Source organism: Manduca sexta, chromosome 16 (assembly GCF_014839805.1).
Source record: "Manduca sexta isolate Smith_Timp_Sample1 chromosome 16, JHU_Msex_v1.0, whole genome shotgun sequence".
In the NCBI taxonomy this organism is placed as follows: Eukaryota; Metazoa; Arthropoda; class Insecta; order Lepidoptera; family Sphingidae; genus Manduca; species Manduca sexta.
This window is the reverse complement of record NC_051130.1, coordinates 7,568,746-7,593,431: the sequence shown is the minus strand read 5'-3', so window position 1 is coordinate 7,593,431 and position 24,686 is coordinate 7,568,746. Positions and strand designations below refer to the sequence as shown.

The 24,686-nt window shown below is 33.3% G+C and overlaps 1 protein-coding gene across 2 annotated transcripts in view; it reads right to left on the bottom strand.

Moving 5' to 3' along the window:
- LOC115447771 (sex peptide receptor) overlaps positions 1 to 24,686 on the bottom strand; it is a 70,294-nt gene that overhangs the window by 34,114 nt on the left and 11,494 nt on the right. For both annotated transcript variants that reach the window (XM_030174994.2, XM_030174995.2), the window contains exon 2: positions 7,834 to 8,177. In XM_030174994.2, the coding sequence (XP_030030854.1) occupies positions 7,834 to 8,121 (288 nt within the window). In that variant the 5' untranslated portion in view covers positions 8,122 to 8,177. The remainder of the gene's footprint in view (positions 1 to 7,833; positions 8,178 to 24,686) is intronic.

The window sequence follows — 24,686 nt, the reverse complement described above, 5'->3', positions numbered from 1 at the left end:
AGACATGAACTATTTAAATGAGATGTGATTGGCTGGTGTGATATGGAAAACATGTGAAAAAAATAATATTGTGAATGAACGACAATATAATTCAAATAGAAGAGAAACAGCTGATGACATTTAATTTTCACTCCTTTTATTAATTTTGTGACATACTTCATTGAATTTTAATTCCCTGGAAGGCTGATTTATTATCCCACCCTAAATACAACTCGTTTAGAAAACTAAATGCATGACTAAATGCAAAATCAGTTATGCATAGATACCAAAAACTTTTTTCATCTTAGAAAGAAAGATTTATTTCTGACACAATTTTAAATGCACACAATACTACTTTAAACCGACAAAATTACTATTTAATTATTATAATATAGTACGCTAAACAAATCATTGGAAAATGACGCCAACATTTTTTTATCTCCATATTGTATGCATATTGTAACACAAAATCACTATAAAAAACACCTTACGGCCTTTAGCATCACACCTTAATAGTGGCATTATCATATTTCTTGAACTCTGGCTACGAGCCAGTCTAAAATTACATGTGGGTTTGGAGCTATCAGCAATACTCGAAATATTCGCGCTCAAGTGCCACAAATGGGATCTCCGATACGCTAAATAGCCGGTTTCATGTGATAATATCACTAAAGATTGAATGGCTTGAATACGATAAAGATTAAATTTTAAAGTCATACGAACACATGATTAAAGTCTCGCGGAGACGTTGTCAATTTGCTGAGAAAACACCTATGAAGCTGACACCTACTGACAGTTACTGACAATTATTGACAGTTACTGAAGTTGCTGAATCTGGTGTTACTTTTATAGTAGATACTGAAGTATTCTAGGCAACGAGTTGACAGCGATGCCTAAAGCAAAATTAATGCATATTAAAAACGCCGGTATATCAAAATATCCCAGTGTGTTAGTATCTGTATGAAAATTTCGACAAGAAACTGTTTTGGCTCCATCAAGATCGATTTACGACTGAAAACGGGATTCGCGTATGTTTATCTATTTTTTATGGTTCTATACTTTTAGTCAATAACTTTAGATTATTTTTTCACAATTTAGTTAATAGGAGTTTTTAAAAAATCCGTAGACGGGTCAATGGTACCCTTCCACTTACTTGCACATTAGCGTCATAAAAAATTACGTCATCATCACTTTTAATCCAAATACCTATCGCTCTAGGGGTAATTTAGGAGAACAATTTATATCCATTATCAACAAATCACTCACACTAAACTTCTCAAAATTTTCGCGAACGTATTTGAAAGACGTTAACGCAAATGATTCATGGAACCTATCAATCATCGTGAACAGAAAATAGTTTGCAGTGATTAAAAAAACCCCACGCTAATTGAAAACAAACAATTGTACGTAAACATTCAATCTTTGTAAGTAAACAGTAGCTAAAAGAAAACTGATTTCTTCAATAAGTAAAATGTTTGGATATTTTATATATTCCGCCAATCAAAACGTGTGTGGAGCACTTACTGAATATTAATGTACGGAAAACAAACTCATTTTTAAATAGAGAACGAGACGGCGTTTGTTATAAATTTTGTGAGTTGGCAAAGGAATATAAAAAGTCGGCTATATGTCAGAATAATACTAGAGCTTGGGCTGCACATATGAGCATCAATAAGGATCGAATTAAAACATTCTTTCTCACATCTCTGTTGTCATACAAGACAATCAAATCCGATTATCATTAATTAGGCCTATAATATAATATTTTTTTTTTTATTCAATTAGTAACCAGTCTTAAAATTAAGTGAATATTAATTATCCTCTAAGAAAAGGTCTCGCTCTAAGTTTAAACTTTGCTTTTAAACTTTTGAATTGCACTAGTTAATAATCGTAATTGAAGTCGTGAAATTAAGTTAACATGACTAATTTTACTTGAAAAATTATTCTTACCCTAATAAGTGAGGTTTGAAGATTAAATTGCATTATCTTAAATTATATTCATACTTATTGTATTGTCAAAGAGCTTTTCCAGAATTAAAGTCCCGCTATATATTTTTTCAGGATTAAAACGTAATTATCCTTCTCAAGGTCTCAACATATATATCTATACTCAATTTAACTAAATCCTTTCGATAGTTATTGATTTATCACGTTCAGACAGACAGACAGACACAACAGGGGACTTTATTTCATAATATGGAAGGATATTGTATAAAGTTAAATTTTTCAAAAGCTTATTTGAAAACGTGGTACAGTGTTGACAAATTTATAAATCCACACAGTATTTTGACGGGTATGGAGTGACTCAACCAGCTCAACCGCAGCAATACCTACCTCTCGCGGAAACCCATCGTAATGATGTGATTTTGGACACCCAACAATGGGTGAACCTTTTATTTTCCGGCTTATAAAATAAAAAAATATTCGAATAGATGATCATGATGATATTTTAGTTTCAGGATATTTATATCGCAATGTAATCGAGTAAATGATGAGCATTAACAACCACAATCCACGATGAATCTTGTATGAGTTTCCGACCTGGAACGAATGAAATGAAGAGCCGAGATTTGTTGAGTGTCCTAGAATCACATTGAGTACAAAACGCATCAATAAAGCTATCACATTAAATTGGTTTTCTGCAAGACAGTGGTAGAATAAGCTGGGGTAAGTGAATCAAGAAGGGTTCAGAATAATTCAATGGTTAATGTACCGATACATTTGTCGTCAGACAGACCAGTGATGGCCATTGGTATATAAAAAAACGGCGAAGTGCGAGTCGGACTCGCGCACCGATGGTTCCGTTCTAACCTGTAGGTAAGTAAAAGTTTGCTCATCGTGCTATAAAACCTTACTTCATGCCAAGTTTCAAGATTCTAGGTCGACTGGAACTCTTTAGGTTTTGATTCCCTTACGAGTAGTTACGAGTTTGAAAATATGTGGCTTAAATTGTTGTTTCTTTTGATTGCGTTGACATAGAAGTTTGATTTTGTTACAGATTAATGGTATTATAGACTTCAGTATTTGATATAAATTTCGGCTTAATGCCTCCACGCGTTCCTGAGAAAAAGGGCCTTGACAGACGGACGGACGGACAACAAAGTGATCCTATAAGGGTTCCGTTTTTCTTTTTGAGGTACGGAACCCTAAAAATAAGTATAATTCGATTGTAAATGTTCTATACCCCGTGGTTCACTTTGCCCCATCTTACCCTATCCGGTCAAGGCAACATACTGTAAACAATATAATTACAACTAACACCGCAGCTATATTCTTAGGAATTTCGTTTCACATCTGCAAGCCCGGCTTCATGTTAACTTTTCATACCGCATAAATTTACCGTAGTGTAAACCATACAATGAGCTCTTGTAAGTGGTTAATAAACATATATACATAATATTACGCATATTTTCTTATATAGACAACGGTCTTATAATACATTTCGCAAATTATGTTCAGGATACTATGTAATGGGGAGCAACCCTGTTGCCATTTACTGGGCGTATTCAAGACTCCGTATTATAAAGTCTAAACAGAAAATTCGATGTCTCTTTACCCGACACGGACGTGGAACCCGAGACCTTAGCAATCGTAACGCAGCTATGCCGTCAAGGCAGTCTCAGTATATTATAAAATACACTCTCCCTTAATCCGAAGGTAGGTGGAAGGTATAGCCTGGTTCCTAATAAAGCCCAGTTTTCAATAATGCTAGTTACCATCAAGACAGCCTTAATATATTATAGAATAAACTCTCTCTTAATCCGAAGGTAGTGTGTGTGAAGGTAGTGTATACCTCCTGATTCCTAATAAGGCCCAGTTTGTAAAAATGCCAGTTAAACTATTTCAAATTATGTGGTTGTGACCACGAACGAAATGTATCTGCTACTAGTTCCATAAGCATTGCCGTTTAAAAAATAGCTGACATGTTTTTTATACTGAATATGACCTTGACCAAGTTTTTATTTCCATCAAGTAAACCTTTGTACATATAAAATATAATATTTAAAGTACATTGAATAAACATCCGACTTAGTGTTATATTGTTTCCAAATATTGTGCTAGATCACTCAATGAATTATTATTGGTCCGATTCAATTTTAATTTAGGACATTTTCATTATAAATCACGAGCAAGGTTTAATTGATTTCTTTTTATACTTTAATGATTTTTCGTAGAAGTTAATACGTAAATATCCATATCATACATATTTACGTTAATATAATAACTGCGGGCCATGTTGAGCACCCACGTTTCTAACATGGCCATCCATATTTTGCAGCGTGTTTTTTCATGTCGTAATGCAAAAAAATATTACGATTTGTTATTAGTTTTTGTATAATTTAATATGTAACAATTTATTAAAATATTTTCTTTATATTTCGTAATGAAACCATTTTACAAAAATAATAAAATACGGTAATATATAATTAATTGTAACCCTTATCTGACACCAGCTTTTAGACATCAAAGGGACTTCGATTGTTATATCCGCTTTAAAAATCGTATTAGATGACTATACACGGATATATTTAATTAAATTTAATTACGTTAGTCTAGTATTAACATTAATTACATTTTGAACATAAAAGGCGTCATATTGTTTACAAAATTTAATAATAAATTGCAACTAATAATTGAAACACCGAAAAACTTTGTTTCTATCTCCTTCACAGTAATATGCTTATTAGTTCCAAAAAGATTAAAAAACAAACACACATCACGCATCTATCCCCAAAGAAGTGTGCAGAGACGCAACCAGGGCACGTTTCTTTTTTTGCTTTCGCGTAGAAAGTACCTTATCACTACCCTTCCAGCCTTCATTGGGGGCAACTGAGCGGTTATGTTGGGGTCACCGTGCCTTACGACCCGACGTTGAGCCGCCCGGAGTGATGGTAAAGGTCGGGCGACCGCCGGGGCGAGTCCCTAGCACTATATACACCCTACGCACAGCACACCAACTACAACTCCGCGATGACCATCTTCGGCGCCTTAAGGGCGGCCGCAGGCTTCCTCCGACTAGTGTCTAAGTTGTCGTACGCAACCGCCCCTACGCAGTGCCGCTGCAACCAAGACACCTACTTTTCACCAAGTGTGTTCCAAAAGATTAGAATTACGTATTATTTGGTTATTAAATTCCCATACAGTTGCCTGGTAAATATATAGGTCAAATCTCGAAACGGGAAAAGTCGATCTTAATTTCAAAACAGTCGGCTTAGTTGACTAATTGAGATTTAGGCTCCAGCGCCCGAGGTTTTATTAATTCGTTTAAAGGAGCAAAATGGATTTACAAAGCTTGCTGAGGTCGGAGTGGTTTGAATTAAACTTTGCTTGCGGCTTCATTTGTAAAGAAACTTCCTCATTGTTCTTAGTACGTCGAACGTAACATTTTAAGTCGAAAATATCGTCTTGAAGATATTAAAAAAATCAAAAACAAAAATATTTTTTTATTTTTAAATTTTTTAATGTGTGCAGTCTACTGAATGGTGTATAAATGTACAATACCATTTTTTTTTAAATAGGCAATAATATAAATGAAATATTTAATGAAATATAAAATACGTGAGCATTTCTAATTATCATAAACCACGTATTTGTTAAGCGTGATGGAAACAACCTTGGTGCTTGGCTGCACAACTGAGAAATGATGAAGTTGACGCGTTACGTCACGCCAACTATTCCGACCAGGTTCAACGACATGTGAACATTAATTTTCAAGCCTTTACTTTGATTTCCGTCTGTACCGAGGTTTTGTAATACCAGAGAACGATAGTCTTAAAGACTTGCTACGAAACTATGAAGTAAGGAGCAATCAGACGTTCTTAAAACTTTATTTCTATTATATAATAATCTTTTTAAATATTAATGACTAATCGTCAGCGTGTAGATTTATTTTTCGAAATGCAAATCACAAAACATGTTGGTGCAGTATTTGAAACTTCTAAAATACAAAGTATGAAAAAGGGGTGAAAATGTTAAAGCTGCGGAGCGGAATTTGTTAATTAATAACAACCTTTCGATTGAATTACTTTTAAAAACAACTAAATCAAAATTGTTTCCTCTTTCTGCAACGATTTCACAGAAGCAGTTCGTAGGCCTTTTACAAGTACCACTGATGAGCTAAGATCTTGATTTTCATCCAATTTGTTTGATTCCCACTATTTTTCTTCATGCTAATTCGAATGTATGTATTTAAGTCACATCACGTTTATTACGACTATTCATTGGAACTTAATCCACAGTCAGCTACGTCTAGCGTAACGAATGTCGGATACATAGTGAATATAGATTAATCAAAATAAAGCTTGATTTAAGTGCTCACTAATAATATGATAATGATAATATCAGCCCTGTGTTATATATACTGTCCCATTGCTGGGCACGGGCGGCCTCTACTATTGAGAATGATTAGGCCTCAGTCCACCACGCTGGCCTGGTACGGGTTGGTAAACTTCACACACCCTCAAAATTCCTATACAGAAATTCTCAGGTATGCAGGTTTCCTTCGCTGTTAAAACAAGAGGTAATTCGCAAAGAATACACACTAATTAATTTTAAGAAAAGTTAGGGGTGTGGGCCTTTTGGATTTAGACCTGCGGACATTCATCTCGGTAGTCCATTCCACACCCAACTAGGCTAACGCCGCTTAAGCTTACATGCTTACAGATGAATTATTTCAGTAGTTTTAGTTTATTTATTTATCTTTTCACTAATTACTATTTTCATAGTTTATTCTTACTGTTAACACATAGATACCAGTTAGAATAGTTTATTGAAATCTGCCGCCTTAGACAAAATATAAAAGACGCGACCTGTATGATATTCGCTAAATGCTTTCAATGTAGTCACACTCGGAATTTTTGAAAAGACTTATTTATTATACTCTCAGTTTTAGCAAACGTTATTTTTTATACACAAAGTACTCATAAACAAGTCAAAACAAATTGCTTTAGTTAAAATTTCCGTATAGTCCCTGAAGTACTGAAAGAATTTTTTCTGCTAAGATTTTGAGCTACGAAGCAACGTTATTTTACTTTTGTATGTAATACTTTCACTCTCAACATTCTCTGGAGAAAACCGTGGATAAAATACTTATTCCAAACCCGCAGATGCAATGTTGGTAAAATTTTAATGTAAAATGTGTTCAAAGATCTCGTTTTAAATATTTATATTCTTAGAAACTATTATATCTGTTATCGTTTATATACATTAATAAATAATTTTAGTGTATAAAATGAAAGCGGAAAAGTGAATTGTTGACAATGCAAGAAAGTCGCAAAGACGCTTTACTTAGGAAATGTTATTTTAAATAAAATGTTACGTTATAATTCTTACAAATAGTGTGAAGTCGCAACTGCTGTAAAAATTTCAACTATATAATGCTCTTAGAAAATAAACCTGCTATTCCACGATCCATATTTCCTATACAATGCCATTTTAACATTACGTTATTAAATGAAACCACACATTTATCTTTACCTCAGCTAATGTTATGTCAAATATCTTCCATGAATAACGAATATTTTTGCCAAAAATCCCAGTTACTATTCTGATCTTTAAACCATTTTGTAGTTAAGTGCGAATATGGTGTGTGTTTCTGATTAAAACTATGACACCGTTTCGACAAATCTCTTTCATTAATATTTATTTATGATAATGGTAAAGTGTTGTTTTCAAGAAGAGCAGTATACGGTTTCATTTAACACAATATCAAAACGACCCTGTATAAAAAAAATCTAGGCAATATTTCATAAACAAGTACATCATAATAAAAATATCATACAATATGCCATAAGAATATTGAAGATCCCGTACCCTTATTTGCATCCTTATTAAACTACTTATATAAATACGCACCAGTAAACTGACGTATCCATGGATGCCGTTGTATGCTTGAATAACATCTCGGAAACCGCCTTCGCAATACCCGCAAGTATCGGGTTTTAGCGTCAAATTCAGTTTGCTTCTCGCATCCTTCATCATTTTAACTATGACGGATTCGAAGTCTTCCCCCGCGCCTGACTTCGTCGCCTGCTCCCGCAAGACGGATACGATTTGTGTCTCATTGATGCTATCTGATGAATTGCCTGACGCGGCTAATATCTCTTGGAATATATCCAATAAAGTCTGCGTTCTGTTGGACATTTTGTTATATTTTTATAGAGCTTGTTTATTCGTTCATTTCTCACGCGTTGTAACACCTGGAACAATAAATATTTGTTTGTAATGATCTTCCAATGTTACTATGTGAATAATGTTTAGTACATTAATGTAAGTACGTTTGTATTTCTTTATTTATTTTTTTTATTTAAAAGTTTATCGTAAAGCATAAGTATTAAAAAACCGAAACAAATATGTATACATATGATGAAAATTATTTAAACATCGGTGATACAAATGGTATTTAGTGACTCATAAGGAATAAAGTCCACAGTCTTAGTAGAAAAAAGCGAAGTTACATTATCCTTTTATTATACACTGCATTTTACAACATTTTAATAAAGGTGAAGATTATTGCAGCGCTGATGGCCATTGTGGTCGAAAAATAATAGAGCGAAAATCAAGTCTACTACAGATAAGATGACCTCCCGTAGATTCTACTGATGACTTAAAGATCTTATCGATTTGCAAATGTATGCGGAAAACAGTTCCAGTCAAGGTAGAATCGAGAAAATTCTATAGATTAGGCAGGATCCTAAAGACTGTATAGCGCTGAAAAGAACTGCGTTTTAATTTATACCTTATATAAACCTACATTTAGTGTAGGTTTTTATTTGCTTATAACGTATCATAATTCATAAGACATAAGAAACATCACACAAAGAAATAGCACACAAATACGTCTTCTGACTATTGAAGTTATTCCAATAATGTGCAATAAAAACTTTTTGATGACTCTAAAAACCAATAGAATAGAAAATAAGCCGAATTCACCAGCTCATACAACGTTATTAAAGCTTATAGAGGACATCTCTTAATGGCAATAAGAAAAGTAAATATTATTTTCATGATTGCTTCCTCGCTGGCACCATTCCAGAGCTGTGCAAACGAGACAACGATCTGAAACTCCGCATTTTTAATAATAAACTTTTTTATTCCTCACACTCACGTTGCTTTATTTGTTATTTTTCTATGAACTTTTTTACCTTTTTATTTAATTGTATTAAATATAATCTTATTTATAAACTTGTTTTAGCATTAAGAGGCGGTTAAGAATTGCTTAAATAGCTGTCAAAAACATCACCGGTTACTAGTTTAAACCTTATTAAGAGGCAAGATGGCGGGTTTTGACTGAGCTGATCGAGTAAATTTGTGTTTTAACTAAGCATAGCTTTGCGAAATTTTTATAAGTAACACAGATAGTGTATAAGAAATCTCAGAGAGTTTTTTTACAATTGTTGTGGCGAGTAAGTCGTGACTTAAACTTTTCAATAACAAAGTATGGTACTATTGTGCTCGCTACTTTTATCTGAGAATGCCACGTGTAAACGGCAAAGTCTTGTTACGAAATTATACCACAAAACCATGGTGATACAAATTATACGCATTTATTTCTGAACGTTCTGTTTTCCGATGCTTATCAACTTAATTCATTATTTTGGTTGCATAAAATATAGTTTTATCGTTCATTTACTAAACACAATGATTACAGCACAATGTTTATTTCAAACAATAATTATATTCGCGGTTTGCCCTACATATGCCGTTATGTGGTAACCATACTTAAACGGTCTATAAGGTTTTAAAACCGTAACCAATAACAAATGTTTCTGGTTTTTATAAAGTATATTACGGATTATATTATATAATGCACATATAATATGATAAATAATATTATCTAAAGAATTATTGAATTCGCAATCATCGAGTATATTTCTAAAGAATTTTAATATTATCGCGCATTCCAGTACTCCTATCATACTGTATTGTATATTGCTAAACATGATACTTAATGTATGATTTAATAGCTCGCATTATTAAGATCTTTAAATTAAGTTTCTTAATATAGAAAGCAGTGTAAACCCGGCTTTATAATTCGATCTGAACGCTTAGGTAAGATTGGCGTCTCCTTGTCTGTTAATAACTGGGGCCTTATTCTCTATCCCGCACGTTATTTTAACAATGCGTAACAAGCACGTAACACAACGCATCATGTTTAGGACTATAGAAATTTAGCTTACAGAATACCATTCCACGCACATTTCTCGAAGATAACATGACACGGCCATGTTACGCATTTACACTATCATACAGAATAAGGGCCCTGGTGTTTTCACGAACAATGTCTTATTGTCATTTGACATTTATTACATATATAAGTCCATGGGCCTTATTCTCTATCCCGCACGTTATTTTGACAGTGCGTAACAAGCACATAACACAACGCATCATGTTTAGGACTATAGAAATTTGGCTTACAGAATACCATTCCACGCACATTTCTCGAAGATAACATGACACGGCCGCGTTACGCGTTTACACTATCATACAGAATAAGGGCCCTGGTGTACGTTGCTGGTGGTAGGATAGAGTTTATATCCGTCCATATAGCGCCAACCGTACACAAGGTGTTAAAACCCGCCGCAGCGGACCAAATAAGTGTGTCACGTTGCGGGATCAGCCTGTGTATTTGCGGTTCCAACAGGCCGGCATAATTGTGTCATAATTGACACAAGTTGTGAGGTAATCAACTTGTGTCAATCGACATTCTATTGGACCCCATTTACGATCAAGTCCAGTGTATAATTTTGCTGTGCTCATATTAGAAAAGATACTTTAGCCGTAATACTGACATTAACACACTTTGAACCAAAGCTAATTAAGCTCTAAAAAGCTATGTCTAAAACAAAAAAATACATTCCGTAACATCACACTGTTTTCCACTTTAACGACATTCTCGGCTTTTACTATTTCAAATATATTTCTATAAAAAGTTAAAATACTCCGCAATGATTAATATTCAGTTTCAAAATCCGTTAGCTTTAGCTTCGTAGATTGTCACCTTTATCACTTCTATTTAGTGACATTTTATTGTTGCCGATTTTCTTCCTGTAACTCGATGGGTAATGTTGTCCAATACTATAATGCGTGTTTATATTATATCACAAAGGTGCCCTACATCAGTATTAAGCAGTGTCCATCACATCTACACTTCCATACTTGTATCTATACATATTATAAAACGAAGTCCCTATTTCTGTCTCTCTGTTATCGATTTTCTCCAAATCTTCTGAACGAATTTTTATGAAATTTGGTATGAAGATGGTTTAAGACCCTGGAAAGGTTATAGGCTAACATATATCCCGGGAAAATGTGTACCGGGACTTTTATCCTGGAAAACTCCTTCACGCCGGCGAAGTCGGGAGCAAAAGCTAGTATATATTATTAATGCGAAAATAACTGTCTATCTGTTACGCTTTGACGGCGGAATTATTGGTACCAATTTCGATTAAATTTAGTATTGAAAGATTTGAGACCCTGGGAAGACGAAAGACTGTACACCTGGGAAAATATATAGCGATCTTTTATCCCGGAAAATCTTTTTTCCGTGAACGGAACCGCCAGTAAAAGCTAGTTGCTTATAAATTAGAATAACTTGATCAAAATTCGACGCTCGACTAATATGCTTTGTTGACCCGAATTGATTGTTCATTTAATATTAAAACACATTTAATTATGGAAATAAATTTGTTGTTTATTTATTACTAGCTTTTGCTCGTAGGTACAGATTTTCCGGAAGAGAAGTCCCGCTATATATAAGTACTTTCCCGGGACAGACAGCCTATGTCCTATCCTGGGCCTCAAACTATTTCCATACCAAATTCTAACTAAATCCGTCGTCGCATTCAGATAGATAAATTCCGCATTTTTTTTAACTTTTTAATAGTTTACGCAGTGCAGGCAAAAGGAATACATATTTCCCCCTTTGCAACATTTTTTATTGATGCCTATTTGTCATAGCGTGATGTTATGTAACCATTAACCTTCCTCGTTAAATGAGCTATCCAACTTAAAGAACTCTTCAATTCGAACCAGTAGTTTCTGAGATTAGCGCGTTCAAACAATACTCTTAAGATTTATACAATAGTTTAGATTCGAGTCTAATATTATACATGACTTCGATTTGTTTAGTTACACCAAGAAAACATTTTTAGACGAAAATTTAATAATTTTAGATAATCATTGTAAAGCAATACAGTTGTAAAAATCGTATAATATTGTGTAAACCTTGTTAATATTGCAACTGCGAAATGTTTTGGTCATTCGTTAGAAGTAAAGAGAAATCTCTGAAAGGTATTAAATAAAATATTACACACAAAGACCATGTCCTGAATTAAAATATGCACCACTTTTTACAAAATGTTTTATATTTTATTCATTGACGTATAATTGTTTATTTTATTATAGACACGAACGTCCATATAAACTATTTGTTCAAAATCTGAACTAAAATGGCAACCAAAACGTCACTGTTGTAGCCTATTTATTCACTTGAAAAACAAAAAATTTAACTTATTTGACTAATATTTTTTATTCACATTAATATTTACACTTGACTCTTCTTATATTATGAGCGTCACTCCGTAGATAACCACACGCTGTCAATGTTGAAAATTGAAATCATACTAAATAAAAGTCAGGCGTACGGATTGCAGAGCAGTTGAGTAGAAAACAATGAGTATACGGAATGCCAGATCTAGTACGTAGTACATATATATAGATGATTTTTTAATTTTTTTAAGAGAACGATGTCAAACAAAAAGTAATATTTACGCTAAGACGCAGCCCATACATATTTAATACGAGACTATGTACAAAGCATGTCATAAACTTGTTTATTTTGCAGATAAGTACCCTTGCACTAGGGTTTTTTACGACCTGCCTTTGTATTTAGGCAGAAATGTAAGCCCTGAAGTAAATGGCATCCTTCTGTTGGCATTAGCAGTAGAACATACGAACTATAGTTTAAGAACTTGATGTTATTTAACACTACGAAATTATTAGTACTTAGTTAAATTAGTGATGAATTTATTTTTATTTTTGTACGAGAAATAAAATATATTAAAGGCAAAAATAAATATATTGTTTTAAGGTTGAAAAAAATTTGTAAGTAGTTATTGTTTATTTTATTATAGGAGCTTCTCACAAACGTTTTATCATATTTAACATATTTTTATTATATTTTAAAGAGTCTTTTTTCCTTTCCACCAATTAAATCGAAATTAAAGAGGAGCTAATTTTCTATTTCATTATAAGAACAGAGCTATTAAAAAAAAAATTAAGACAGCAAAATAAATAATTATACTATTTTTAACAATATAGTTGGCAACCATAGTCGTAAACATTACGAAAATCCAAAATTTGAAACATGGTATTGTAAATTTAAAGTTGCCCAAGTGGACCTTTCTCTTCCGTAACCCTTATTTCTTTTACTTAAGATCGTCAATCCCTCCATGAATCTGATGTTTTAGAGATATATTGGCGGTAAGCAGTTACGGTCAGGTGACGTGTTTGCTAGTTTGCCGGCCTGAGATATAAAAAAAACTATTAGTTTCTTATATATGAGAAATCAATCGGCTATTGTCACTCGAATTTCCATGCGGTACAGTACTATTTTATATCCAACTAGGTAAAAAAGAATGCGTCTTAATACAATACTAAACAGCCGCGCAAGAGATTTAATATAATCACTTCCACGTGGATAACAGTGTTCATTGTAAGAACGCGTGGGTAGCGTTTATTTAAAGAAGCTAATTGCAATTTTAGACCAGTTTAATATTAAACTTTATTTTTCAATTTTTTATGATTATGTTTTACCTCTTTCTATTTGAAATAATCATTTTGTTTATTTTAAATTGAGTTTGTATCAGTGGGGAAGGGACTCGATACCTACCGGCTTCCGTTTCTTTTGCAAATAAGTACCCTTTTGTCTTTAAAATTCATCCATATTGATTATATCATTAACCCTTTCGTAAAATTTCAACCTTGGCCACTGGTTATAATATTTTGTATTCCCACTAAAATTGCGTTGTTCCGACAAACTTCGGTGCGACAAAATCCACAGTGAATCTAAATCCTATTTTATAGGTCGGCACAATTGTAGCAATAAATGCAATTACTCAAATAGAAAGAGGCGAGTTGGAAATAAACTCACCATAAAGTAACAAAATGTTACAAGATTTAAAACCAATATTAATGTCTATTTTTATATTTTACTTTTAATATAGGAATGTATTACACTACGCTCGAACTGACTTATGTATGTGCGTAGAGATTGACATCAGTCAGGTGATACTAAAAAAACTATAAGCCAAATATTTCTGTAACACGAAACACCGCCACGATCACTCATTCAGGCCTCGCCCAGTCTTTATTATAGATACAATAATTCGCTAACCTTTATGGTGATTGCTAATGGCATCCTTTAGGTCATTGAACGTAATATAATATTTTATCGTAGTATTTTTACTGGGAGTTTGCTCACGGCTACGCCCGCTTGAAGTCTTTTCATAAAATTTTATCATAGTATATTTTACTAAGTCTTTGCTCGCGGTTACGCCGGTTGAAAAGTCTTTTCCACTACAAAAATCCCTAAATAACTATAGTGATACATAGCGCCATCTATGCGACTCCAACGCCATCTATTTAAAAATCGGGTAAAATTTCAAATATTTCCCAAGGGTGCAAATTACCGGGATAAAAGTAACTTATATGTTAATACAGGAGTCAGGACATGGTGTATTCGTGTGCCAAATTTTATCCAAATGAGTTCAGCGGTTCTACGTGTACCTCTAACGAACTTTCAAACAATTGCTATAATAATATTAGTAACATAAGATAATCACGCAAATCGGTTTAAAAATCACAACTTACAGCCGTTTTCAATAAACGATCCCAATCTCAATCTTCAATCCGATTCCGAGAATGAACCAATTAAAATAACTCATTTGTAAGCATTTCAAAAAAAAATTTCTGATTGGTTCATTTTTGAGGTAGATCAAAATAAGCGATGGATCGTTTATTCAAAGTGGCGTTTAATCTGTGTCCGTTAAAAGAACATATGCGTCTAACTAGGAACCTTTTCGAAGGTGATTAAAACAACAATCAAGGAAATGATAACGAAGTTCACGTAAATTATTTCCTTGTAGGGACAAACCCTTGTTACATTTTTGCTCTAATTTATTTCTTTGAGGGAACCGTTGTTATATCACATTTTTAATAGAATATAAATACCGTCCGCTAGCGATTTTTCCACATTTTACAACCCCACGTGGTTCATTTAACGACCCCTAAAAGACTGGGGTTAACTTTAATATAAAATATTTTATGATCGAAATATAATAGTACTATTGATTAGCAACAAAGCGGTTTTAAAGAAAATTTACTGTGAACGCGGTATTTTATGTTTTCCTGCGCGTTCACTAAGTACAATATTTTTAAGACATTTTTAAAATACGGAAAAGCTGATATTGTCCTTGCCTCATACTATCAAAGGAGAAAGCACTTCATATTAAATAAAATTCTATTTGAGTTTTATTCGGTTTGTACTTTGTAGTCCGAATGGTAATAATAACTCTAGATTTAAAAGCCGTTTGCAGTACGTTCAGAATGTCTGGGAATATATAATAATGATATCAACCTTGTATTATATACTGCCCTACTGCTAAGCACAGGCGTTCTGTACTACTGAGAGGGATTACGCCTTAGTCCACCACGCTGGCCTAATGCGGAAAAGTAGACTTCACACACCCTCAAAATTCCTATAGACAATTTTTCATTTATGCAGGGCTCTTCATGAAGTTTTCTTTCACCGTTAAAGCAAGCGATAATTCACAAAGAATACACACATCAGTTTGGAAAAGTCAGAGACGTCTGCCCTTGGGTTTTGAATCTGCGGACATTCGTCTCGGCAGTCCGTTCCACACCCAACTAAGCTATCGTCGCTTGTCTGGTAATATTGATAGCTAATCAGCATCTTAAACGAGGTTTAAATTAGGAAAAAAACCTTGCAGCAGTTGACTCCGTTAGTGATTTTTGCCGCGGAAACAATCTCGGCAAGATGACTTCATAAATTACAATTTGAAGTTAATTTTTATGCTCGCAGGACTTGCGGCGAGTCGCACATGTGAATCATTATTGCCATTAGTTTAAACGTATGTGAAAATTCTTACACTATATATTGCGAAAACTTTTCAATCTAAACTTTACATTATTGCGCTATAATAATGGAGTTTACAAGGTATGATGATATATTCTCCTTTTTCCCAGTCCTTTATTTCTTACTTTCCTTTTACTCCTCCTGCACTTCAGTAAATTATTGATACGTTACCTACCACTTTCAAGTTTAAAATTATAACGGTACCACCAAAAAGGTAATTTTAAAGCGTTTTTGCAAAAATATTTATTTTATGTCAACAATGAAGTTAATCGAACCGAACAATGTGTTTAATGAGGCACTCACTGTTGACGCAACTTCAAAATATGATTTAGTCAAATGCAGTTCAAGAAACGAACAATCAGCCAACCAAACCGAACAAAGCGACAACATATTGAAGCAAACTGCCGACTCAATTTCGACAAAAATGTTTACAGTTAATTGTATTTCAAATCAAGAAACGAACAGTCGAATCAAATAATTTAATCAGTGCGACCGCAGCACAAAGAAGCACACTAGATGTTATACGGACATATTTTGTTGATGTATTTATCCTCAACAAACTAGTTAGTATTATTAGTTCTGTATTCCATATTAGTATTGTATCCCTTCTTGTAATTGCGTACCACGTTATTTCGGACCAACATAATTATCTACAATACCAGCAAAAAAGGAATACAATCCAATTGCAGCGACAAAGGTTGGTGGCAGATGGCCAATTAATTTCAGCTTCTTGTTAATGGCTCTGATTTTAGAAAGTAACTCTTATCTACCTCAAATTACTGAAACGATTCCATCGAAGTCACATGGACATACTATATACCTTCTTGAAATGAAAATTAAAAGATTTTGTGCCGAAAAAACCAATTCATGTAATTTTATAATTGGAGTATCACCTTATAACAAAAATATAAAAATAATGCGAAGTAAAACAGACTGATATAGAAATATTTCACAGCGCAATAAAAATAACAGTGTAAAATAATATGAAATTTCGCTACATGATATCAGATCTTCGATTGTTAGAATAATACGTACATGTTATATTTGTATTTTTTTTAAAAAATACCGTATTTTATATTTTTCATATAAAATACACAAGACTGTCAGAAAATATCTTTATTTATTCTATCGGAGAACTCTAGTTTAAATGTTTTACTATTCGTAAATTTTTATTAAGTGGTCTATATAACTGTTTATATGCAACTTATGTATCAATATTACTATATAACTATTAAAACTAGTTCAAAATTTATCAGAGAATTTCGACACATAATAACCAGCCTGACCATAAAACTCAGCGTTATGAAAATCACCGTCGCGATATCTTTACGGCAGAAAACAGAATAAAATTATTCTAGCGCTGTGAGGTGAAAATTTGATTACATTCTCTCGGAGGCCGGAACGCTAACTTAGTTTCCTTTTAACTTGAGCCTTAAGTAAAGCAGTCTTATTTATGGCCACTAACGCCAAGCTAACGAGTAATGGCCGACAATTAACAGAGAGTTTCGATACTAGCTTCGTGTTGCGTCTCCGCTTAATTTTATCGGGCTTGTTGTTCGTTTATATTCAATTTAGATAGCATTTAAAAGGCTGCCTTTAAATACTGCTTATTTTATGATCAGTTGACGCAGTTTAATTAGTTCTGTATAACAAGGATTAACTAAGTTTTAGTAGAAAATAAATGTTTACTTCATTGTGTTCCGTAAATAGGCCCATCAAAATATATCAAAGAATAGATAAGTTTCTTTAAGAAACAAATATATGTTTTTGGGTTATAATATATTAATAATGGCGAGAAGTTTTATTTGCCAATGTATTGCATAGCAAACCTAGGGTTATAATCAATACTTATAAAATTTAAGAACGGTGAACGGAAAGATAATAATTCTTTTATATCGCTTTCGGTTGCCAAAAATAAACATCACCTTAGAACTTACACGATGAGTTACAAAGCTGAAGTTAAGAATATAGGTGAAAAGAACTAAGTGAGACCTATATCGCAGGACAACCTGACCAACAAACTGATTACTGAAGAATATTTAGGCACATATGAATAACTGTGTCTTTGTCAAATTAATTTTAAATATGCGTTAAGGCAATGCGTTAAGTTATGTAAGACATATTTAGTGACTAAAAACTTTATCATAGTTTTCTTAAAATTATTAATTTTTTTCTTTTGTTTCCGTAACAGACCACAAAAATAATAAAGGCAATACAATGTATCACGTGCGCGTAACGCGTTCATCGCATATGGGGACCAAGACATCCATTTTCCCTAGAAATTTATTTTAAACGTTTTTGTCTTTTCCTGAACCAAACTTAAGACTTGATCGATCTTCAAGATAATTACACTACTGTCGTATGTTAACAGTATATTCGTATTATAATAATAAAGTAACAGGTTTAGTTTTATGTACAAATATGTTAGGTAGTATAACCGGAGAAAGCCCGGAAAGAAGGCCCTAAGCCAATAAAGCCTATGTATGATATTTTTTATGTTGTAGTGCAAGAACATTTATTTTTATAATATGTAGCGATATGTTGAAATTGAAACAGACTTATATATTTTTAACCGACTTCAAAAAAAGGAGGAGGTTATCAATTCGACGTGAATTTTTTTTTTTTATTTATAAAACGATTTTATGAATAATATAAAATTATATTACTCCATAAAGTTTTTTTTTTATATGTACACAACAAAGTGACCCCACTACACTGGATAGTAAGTGGAGTGGGGTCCAATTGAATATCGACCGACGAGAGATGATCAGCCTTCGGTAGTTAACACATTTATACCGGCCTGTTGGAACCGGATATACACAGGCTGATCCCGAAACGCGACACACTTACGTGGGCCACTATGGCGGGTTTTGACAACTTGTGTACCATGGTCACTATCTGGGCGGATATAAAATATATGTTACCATCAGCAAGTTTGTTACTTTTCATCAAAAAAATAGTGGTCGATCTGACCTAAGTGTATAAACTACAGATAGCATTCGTAGACCCTTTAAGTTAAGTTTACCTATAGGGAAAAAATATAATGACAATGTAGCACATATACTACATACAATGTACGCAGGAAACAAGATAGTAAGATGCTGAGAAGATTTAATAGATGGCGTACAAAAGCAAAAGTTTCATTAAAAAATGCCCTCAAAAATTTATATATTACATATATATTCGTATATAAATAAATAAAAACTTAATCATAAAATAACGGAGGTTTTATGAATATGAAAAATAAAATGAATCACAGAAACGTAATACTTGTTATTAATTTTCTTGAGTGACCACGGCACAAAACAATAAAGCAAAATCGTCGGACTCACAATGAAAGCTGCATTAAAAGGAACGAGTACTAGGAACACTGAATATAAGAAAAATCTCGGGAAATCTTCGTGATTGATTATGTAAACATGACTTTTTAATTATTACTAGAACCTTCCGTGTGAACATGATTGCCATTGAGTTTTTTCATAAACTATAAAAATAACAACTAAAGTATCGCCGAGAGTTCTAACAACACCAACATCGCTAAGGTAAAAGTCACAAGACGCGACACAAACATTATTATTTGGCAAAAAATAGTTGTAACTTTGACTGTTACTGTGAATGAAGAAATTGGCTTTAAGAAAGAACGATTTAAATAAAGAATTCTAATCTAGAAAACAGAAATATTATTAAAAATAAACGGCTCTATAGTCTATACAGGTACTACCTATCGATAAATAATAACCATAGCAGTTTCGAGGAGGCGGTTAAAGATATCCCACATCATAAAATTAAGGTTGGAGGACTAAACGCATCTTTAAGGTCACGCAATGTGCACTTATATGCAGATGCAGTCATTTTGATACAAAGAAACAACAAAATCCATAGTAGGTAATCGCCAAACTATAATTACTTACTCAACAATTAGGTAACAACCGTAGTGATACGCTGAGAGTATCCACCTGCGTCGGATAAACTGAGCTACTGATAAATTGCGACCCAAGCCCGTGCTTACTCCGACGTCCCAGTAGTTGATTATAAGCCGTTCGCCTGGAATTTACCCGTAACACCACCTTAATGTATTCTTATTGTTATTAACCGAAGTGGTTATTGTTAAACCTGCCTAATTTCTGTTTGGTGTAAGGTACCTTGTAAAATGTATACCAATATAAAAGTGACGTTTATTTATTAGGATGCGCCAATCTCAGGAACTAATAACCGATATTTTTTTTCACTAATAGGAAATTACATTACTTCTGGGTGCTTCGGGCTTTCTACACCGAAAAGAACCCCTTGGGAAGCTGCACGCAAAAACAAGTCAGTAATATTAAGACTGAGCTTCGCGATCAAGTACGACATGTAGTAAAATATGAAGGTATTCAGAAAAACAACCACTTAAGCTGTAAATAAAATGTTTACTGCATTTTTTTTCTTATTATGCCTCTAATTTCCAAGCGCGACTTACAGAAGCTGATTATTACTAAAATAGTAAATATTACAAAACTAATAAATTTTCTACTTAAGAGAACGCGACTTAATGATGTAAACATATAGTCAATTTTATAAAATGAGGTCTAAATAAAAGATATAATATTCTAATAGACACGATAGATAGGTAACTTTGACTTTACGAATGAACAGCACCTCAGTCCCCCCCGTGACCATGAAGGCTGCAAAGTCTTCGAAACGTCGGGAGAAAATAAAATCTTAACCGCGATAAAATCCGAAAATTAGTTTAATTTCAATGTCTAACATTAAAAATCATTAGACACGATAATAAAATAAAGAAAATCGTTTACAGACATTTCATAACACAATTATCCTTCGAACCCTACAAATGCGCACATGTGAGTTAATGAACGTGAAATTCCGATCACGTAAAAAAGGGTTGTAGATACGTTAAATAACTCAACCCTTCCGAGGTAAATTAATTATGATTATTTTTTCAACCTCCATTCAAGGAAGCGTTTTATCAAATAAGTTTTTAATTGATTGCTTTACCTTCATATAAATCATTTTACGCATTTTTCCTGAATTATTCCTGTCTTATTTTAATTATCTAACTTTTAATTAACGAGGCTATTGTTGTTTGTTTATTATTAGAACCTAAGGATAACAACAAAGGGAAGAAGATTGTAATCATCATACCGGTCTCCATTTTTTATAGTCGTAAATGGCCAATCATGTGGTAGTGCAATGAAATGCAGAATTCATATTCTAACTCAAGGACCTATCAGTGGTGTCACAAAAAATGTTATTCGGTACCGTTCAGACAGCCATTGTAAATAAAAACAATTCATTCGACTTAAATAAACATAAGATTACAGCCTACAAAAATGTCCAAATATAATATTTACAAACAAACTCCATTTCTTGTTCATTTCCATCGAGATAAAGGCAGATTAATAAAAAAATAATAAAACGGACAGTACGTTGCAAGATTCTATTTTTAAATCTTCTTTCGATTTCGCGAATACCTCAAAAATACAAATTCAGCTACCGAATTCCCTTAAAAATATACAACGTAGGAAGTCGAGATGGTATCAGTATGCCGGCAAAGTGTCGGCGAATTTGATCCAGGTATTTTCACGTGACGGGAGAAAACAGGCGAAATTTGAAACTAGCTATTTTGGCACCTTTCCAACGTAGGGTCCAAAAATCTCAAAAAAAATCACTCGGTTTTGTTTTTTGTTATGAAATACTTTTTCGATCAGGCCCTGAAACAATCTAAGGTACTTTTTAAATTTTTATTTGGATAGCTACCATCGACTACTCTAAGACATACGTTTTAGTAACGAAGATGTATTTCATTGATAGTTAGCAAGTACGGCATATCTCAACTAATTTAGAAGCAATAACAATCCGTTGTTCCAATATGTTCAAAATACCTACAAATACAATTACATAGCCAAATTACTGTCGCATAAAGTGTTGGTAATAACAATAGAAGGGAGTATCTAAATTATAACAATAGTAGTTAATTTAGATACTCCGACAAGGTTTACCATGCGTAAAATCCTAACAAAAGTGTATTTGGAACGACCACCCATATCGTATTATACAACAAGTTTACACATCGCCTGAAACAAACAATAATTAGTTAGCAAATAGAGAAACAATTGTCGAAAGGAAAACTAATGAAAAGCTTGTGGAATTAACCAAATTCCATTAACCGAATCGAATCTAACACAAAAATTCGCAATAAGAGAAAACAAAAATAGATCAGAATCAATTCAGCTTATCCATAATCCACGACGGGCAGAGACAGAATACAATAACATTTTATAATATATTTAATTCGTTAGGGTCCAGTCTACTTAAATAAACTTACAATTTAATGCAGAACTTTGAATTATATACACTGATAAATTTAAAAATAATATTACCATAATCTCCAATGATATATGAGCATAGTAGAATTTTGGCTAAATTCCTTTTCCAAGGGACCCTCTACCCATCAATTTATCTTCCACTTAAACTCCATCCATCTTATGCATATCGTCCGCCCATCTGAGCAAAAACGTCCCAAAATACACACGCCTAGACATGAATCTACAGTACATTATGAAATATTATTATCATCTTTGTTTGCATTTCACTGCGTCTATCAAAAACACGGGCAGAATACGGGAATTCCTCTATTATAGACAAAGAATACCTGTATATTATCTTAACTAAAGATCATGCAAATGCATATTATTTGAAAATTTTTTGAACGTGCCAAATACTTTAACTATTTTACAAGCGTCGGGAATGTTTATTTTTCCTGCAAGCCCAACTTTACCTTTTAACATAAAGATAATATATCTTCGTAGACCGTGGGTATTGTAATGTATATTATTCTTTTTCTCTGTCCTTTTATTTTGTAAAGTTCGATACATTTTTATGTTTATACTCAAGGTATTTTAAGAAACTTGAAGTACTCTTTAATAATAATGATGATTTTTATAAAACCTAACAGTCATTACGTATCCAACAAGCCGACATCGACCTATATTAGCGTGATAGATTCCCATTTCCATGAAACAAAGAAACTCCTCGAATAACATGATTATCCTTATCCTTACATATAATATTACTAGCTTTTGCTCGCGGCGTCGCCCACGTGAAGAAGTTTTCCAGGATATTTTTTTCCGACTTACTTGATATGTATCAATATTATGATCAAATTACACAAAATCTATGTGTTATTCTGATGTATAACCAATATTCCTGTAAAGTTTCACCCAAATCCGTTCAATAGATTTTTCGTGAAAGAGGAACAAACACACACAACACACGTACGTACATCGATACATCCATCCTCACAAACTTTCGTATTTATAATATTGGTAGGATAAAACAAAATCCCCCATCACGTCTGTCTGAACGCGATAAACTCAAAAAATACCGAACGGGTTCCTGAAATTTGCTAAAGAGGCAATTTGATACTTTGGGAACGACATAAGTAAATTTTTCTACGGGAAAATACATAGCGGGACTTTTACCTCGGAAACCCTCTTTCACGCGGATAAAGCCGGTAACAAGAACTAGTATAATATATTTATTCTCGAACAAAACTTATCTACACTAACCGAAACATCTCATGTTCCAAGCGAATGCGAAAAAATTCTGCAGTACGTGTTGGCCCGCAAACGCATAAAAAGGGACCAAATGGGGAAGCGTAGTTTGACAAAATAAGAGTAGGGTATTATTATATGGAAAACGCTTGTTGTGTCGAAGGTATTTCTAGGTAAGTATTGTTTTTAATAAACGAATGACAAGCCGAGACACCTATGATGTTATCACCCAGACCATCTAGTACCTTAGAAGTGTTTTTTATTATTACGTAATCTATATATATAAAAGAAAGTGGTGTTAGTTACACTATTTATAACTCAAGAACGGATGAACCGATTTGGCTGAAAATTGGTGGAGAGGTAGCTTAGAACCAGGAGACGGACAAAGGATACTTTTTATCCCGTTCCCACGGGAACGGGACGTGACCTAAGACGTGGTATAATAAAGCAAAATTTGGTATGCAGATAGTATAAGACCCTGGGAAGGTTATAGGCTACTATCCTGGGAAAATATATAATGGGACTTTTATCCCGGAAAACTCCTTCACGCGGGCGATGCCGCGAGCAAAAGCTAGTTGGTTATATTTTTTGACATATGTATAATATATACCTACATAAAATAAATAAATGTGTGTTACATACAGCTACGTAAGCATCCTTGATGATGTCGAAGGCACCGACTCCAAACGTATAGTTCATGTATGTATACGAGTATAAAGGTAAATTATTTGTTGTTAGAAAATGTTATACAAAAGAAAATAAATGCATGAATAAATTAAAAGATACCAATTAATTAAATTCATCATTTAACACTAAATATCTATTATTGCATAGCAACGTGCAAACCTCGTGACAAGGAACTTGGTGACAAATTGAAATCCAATTAAGTGCTATCCAAACTTCCTTACAAAAATACCTGCCAGATGAAGTTTGTGTAAATATTTAATTACGTAATAGAAACGGTCAATTCACGATCGACGTTGACTTAGGTCTATTGT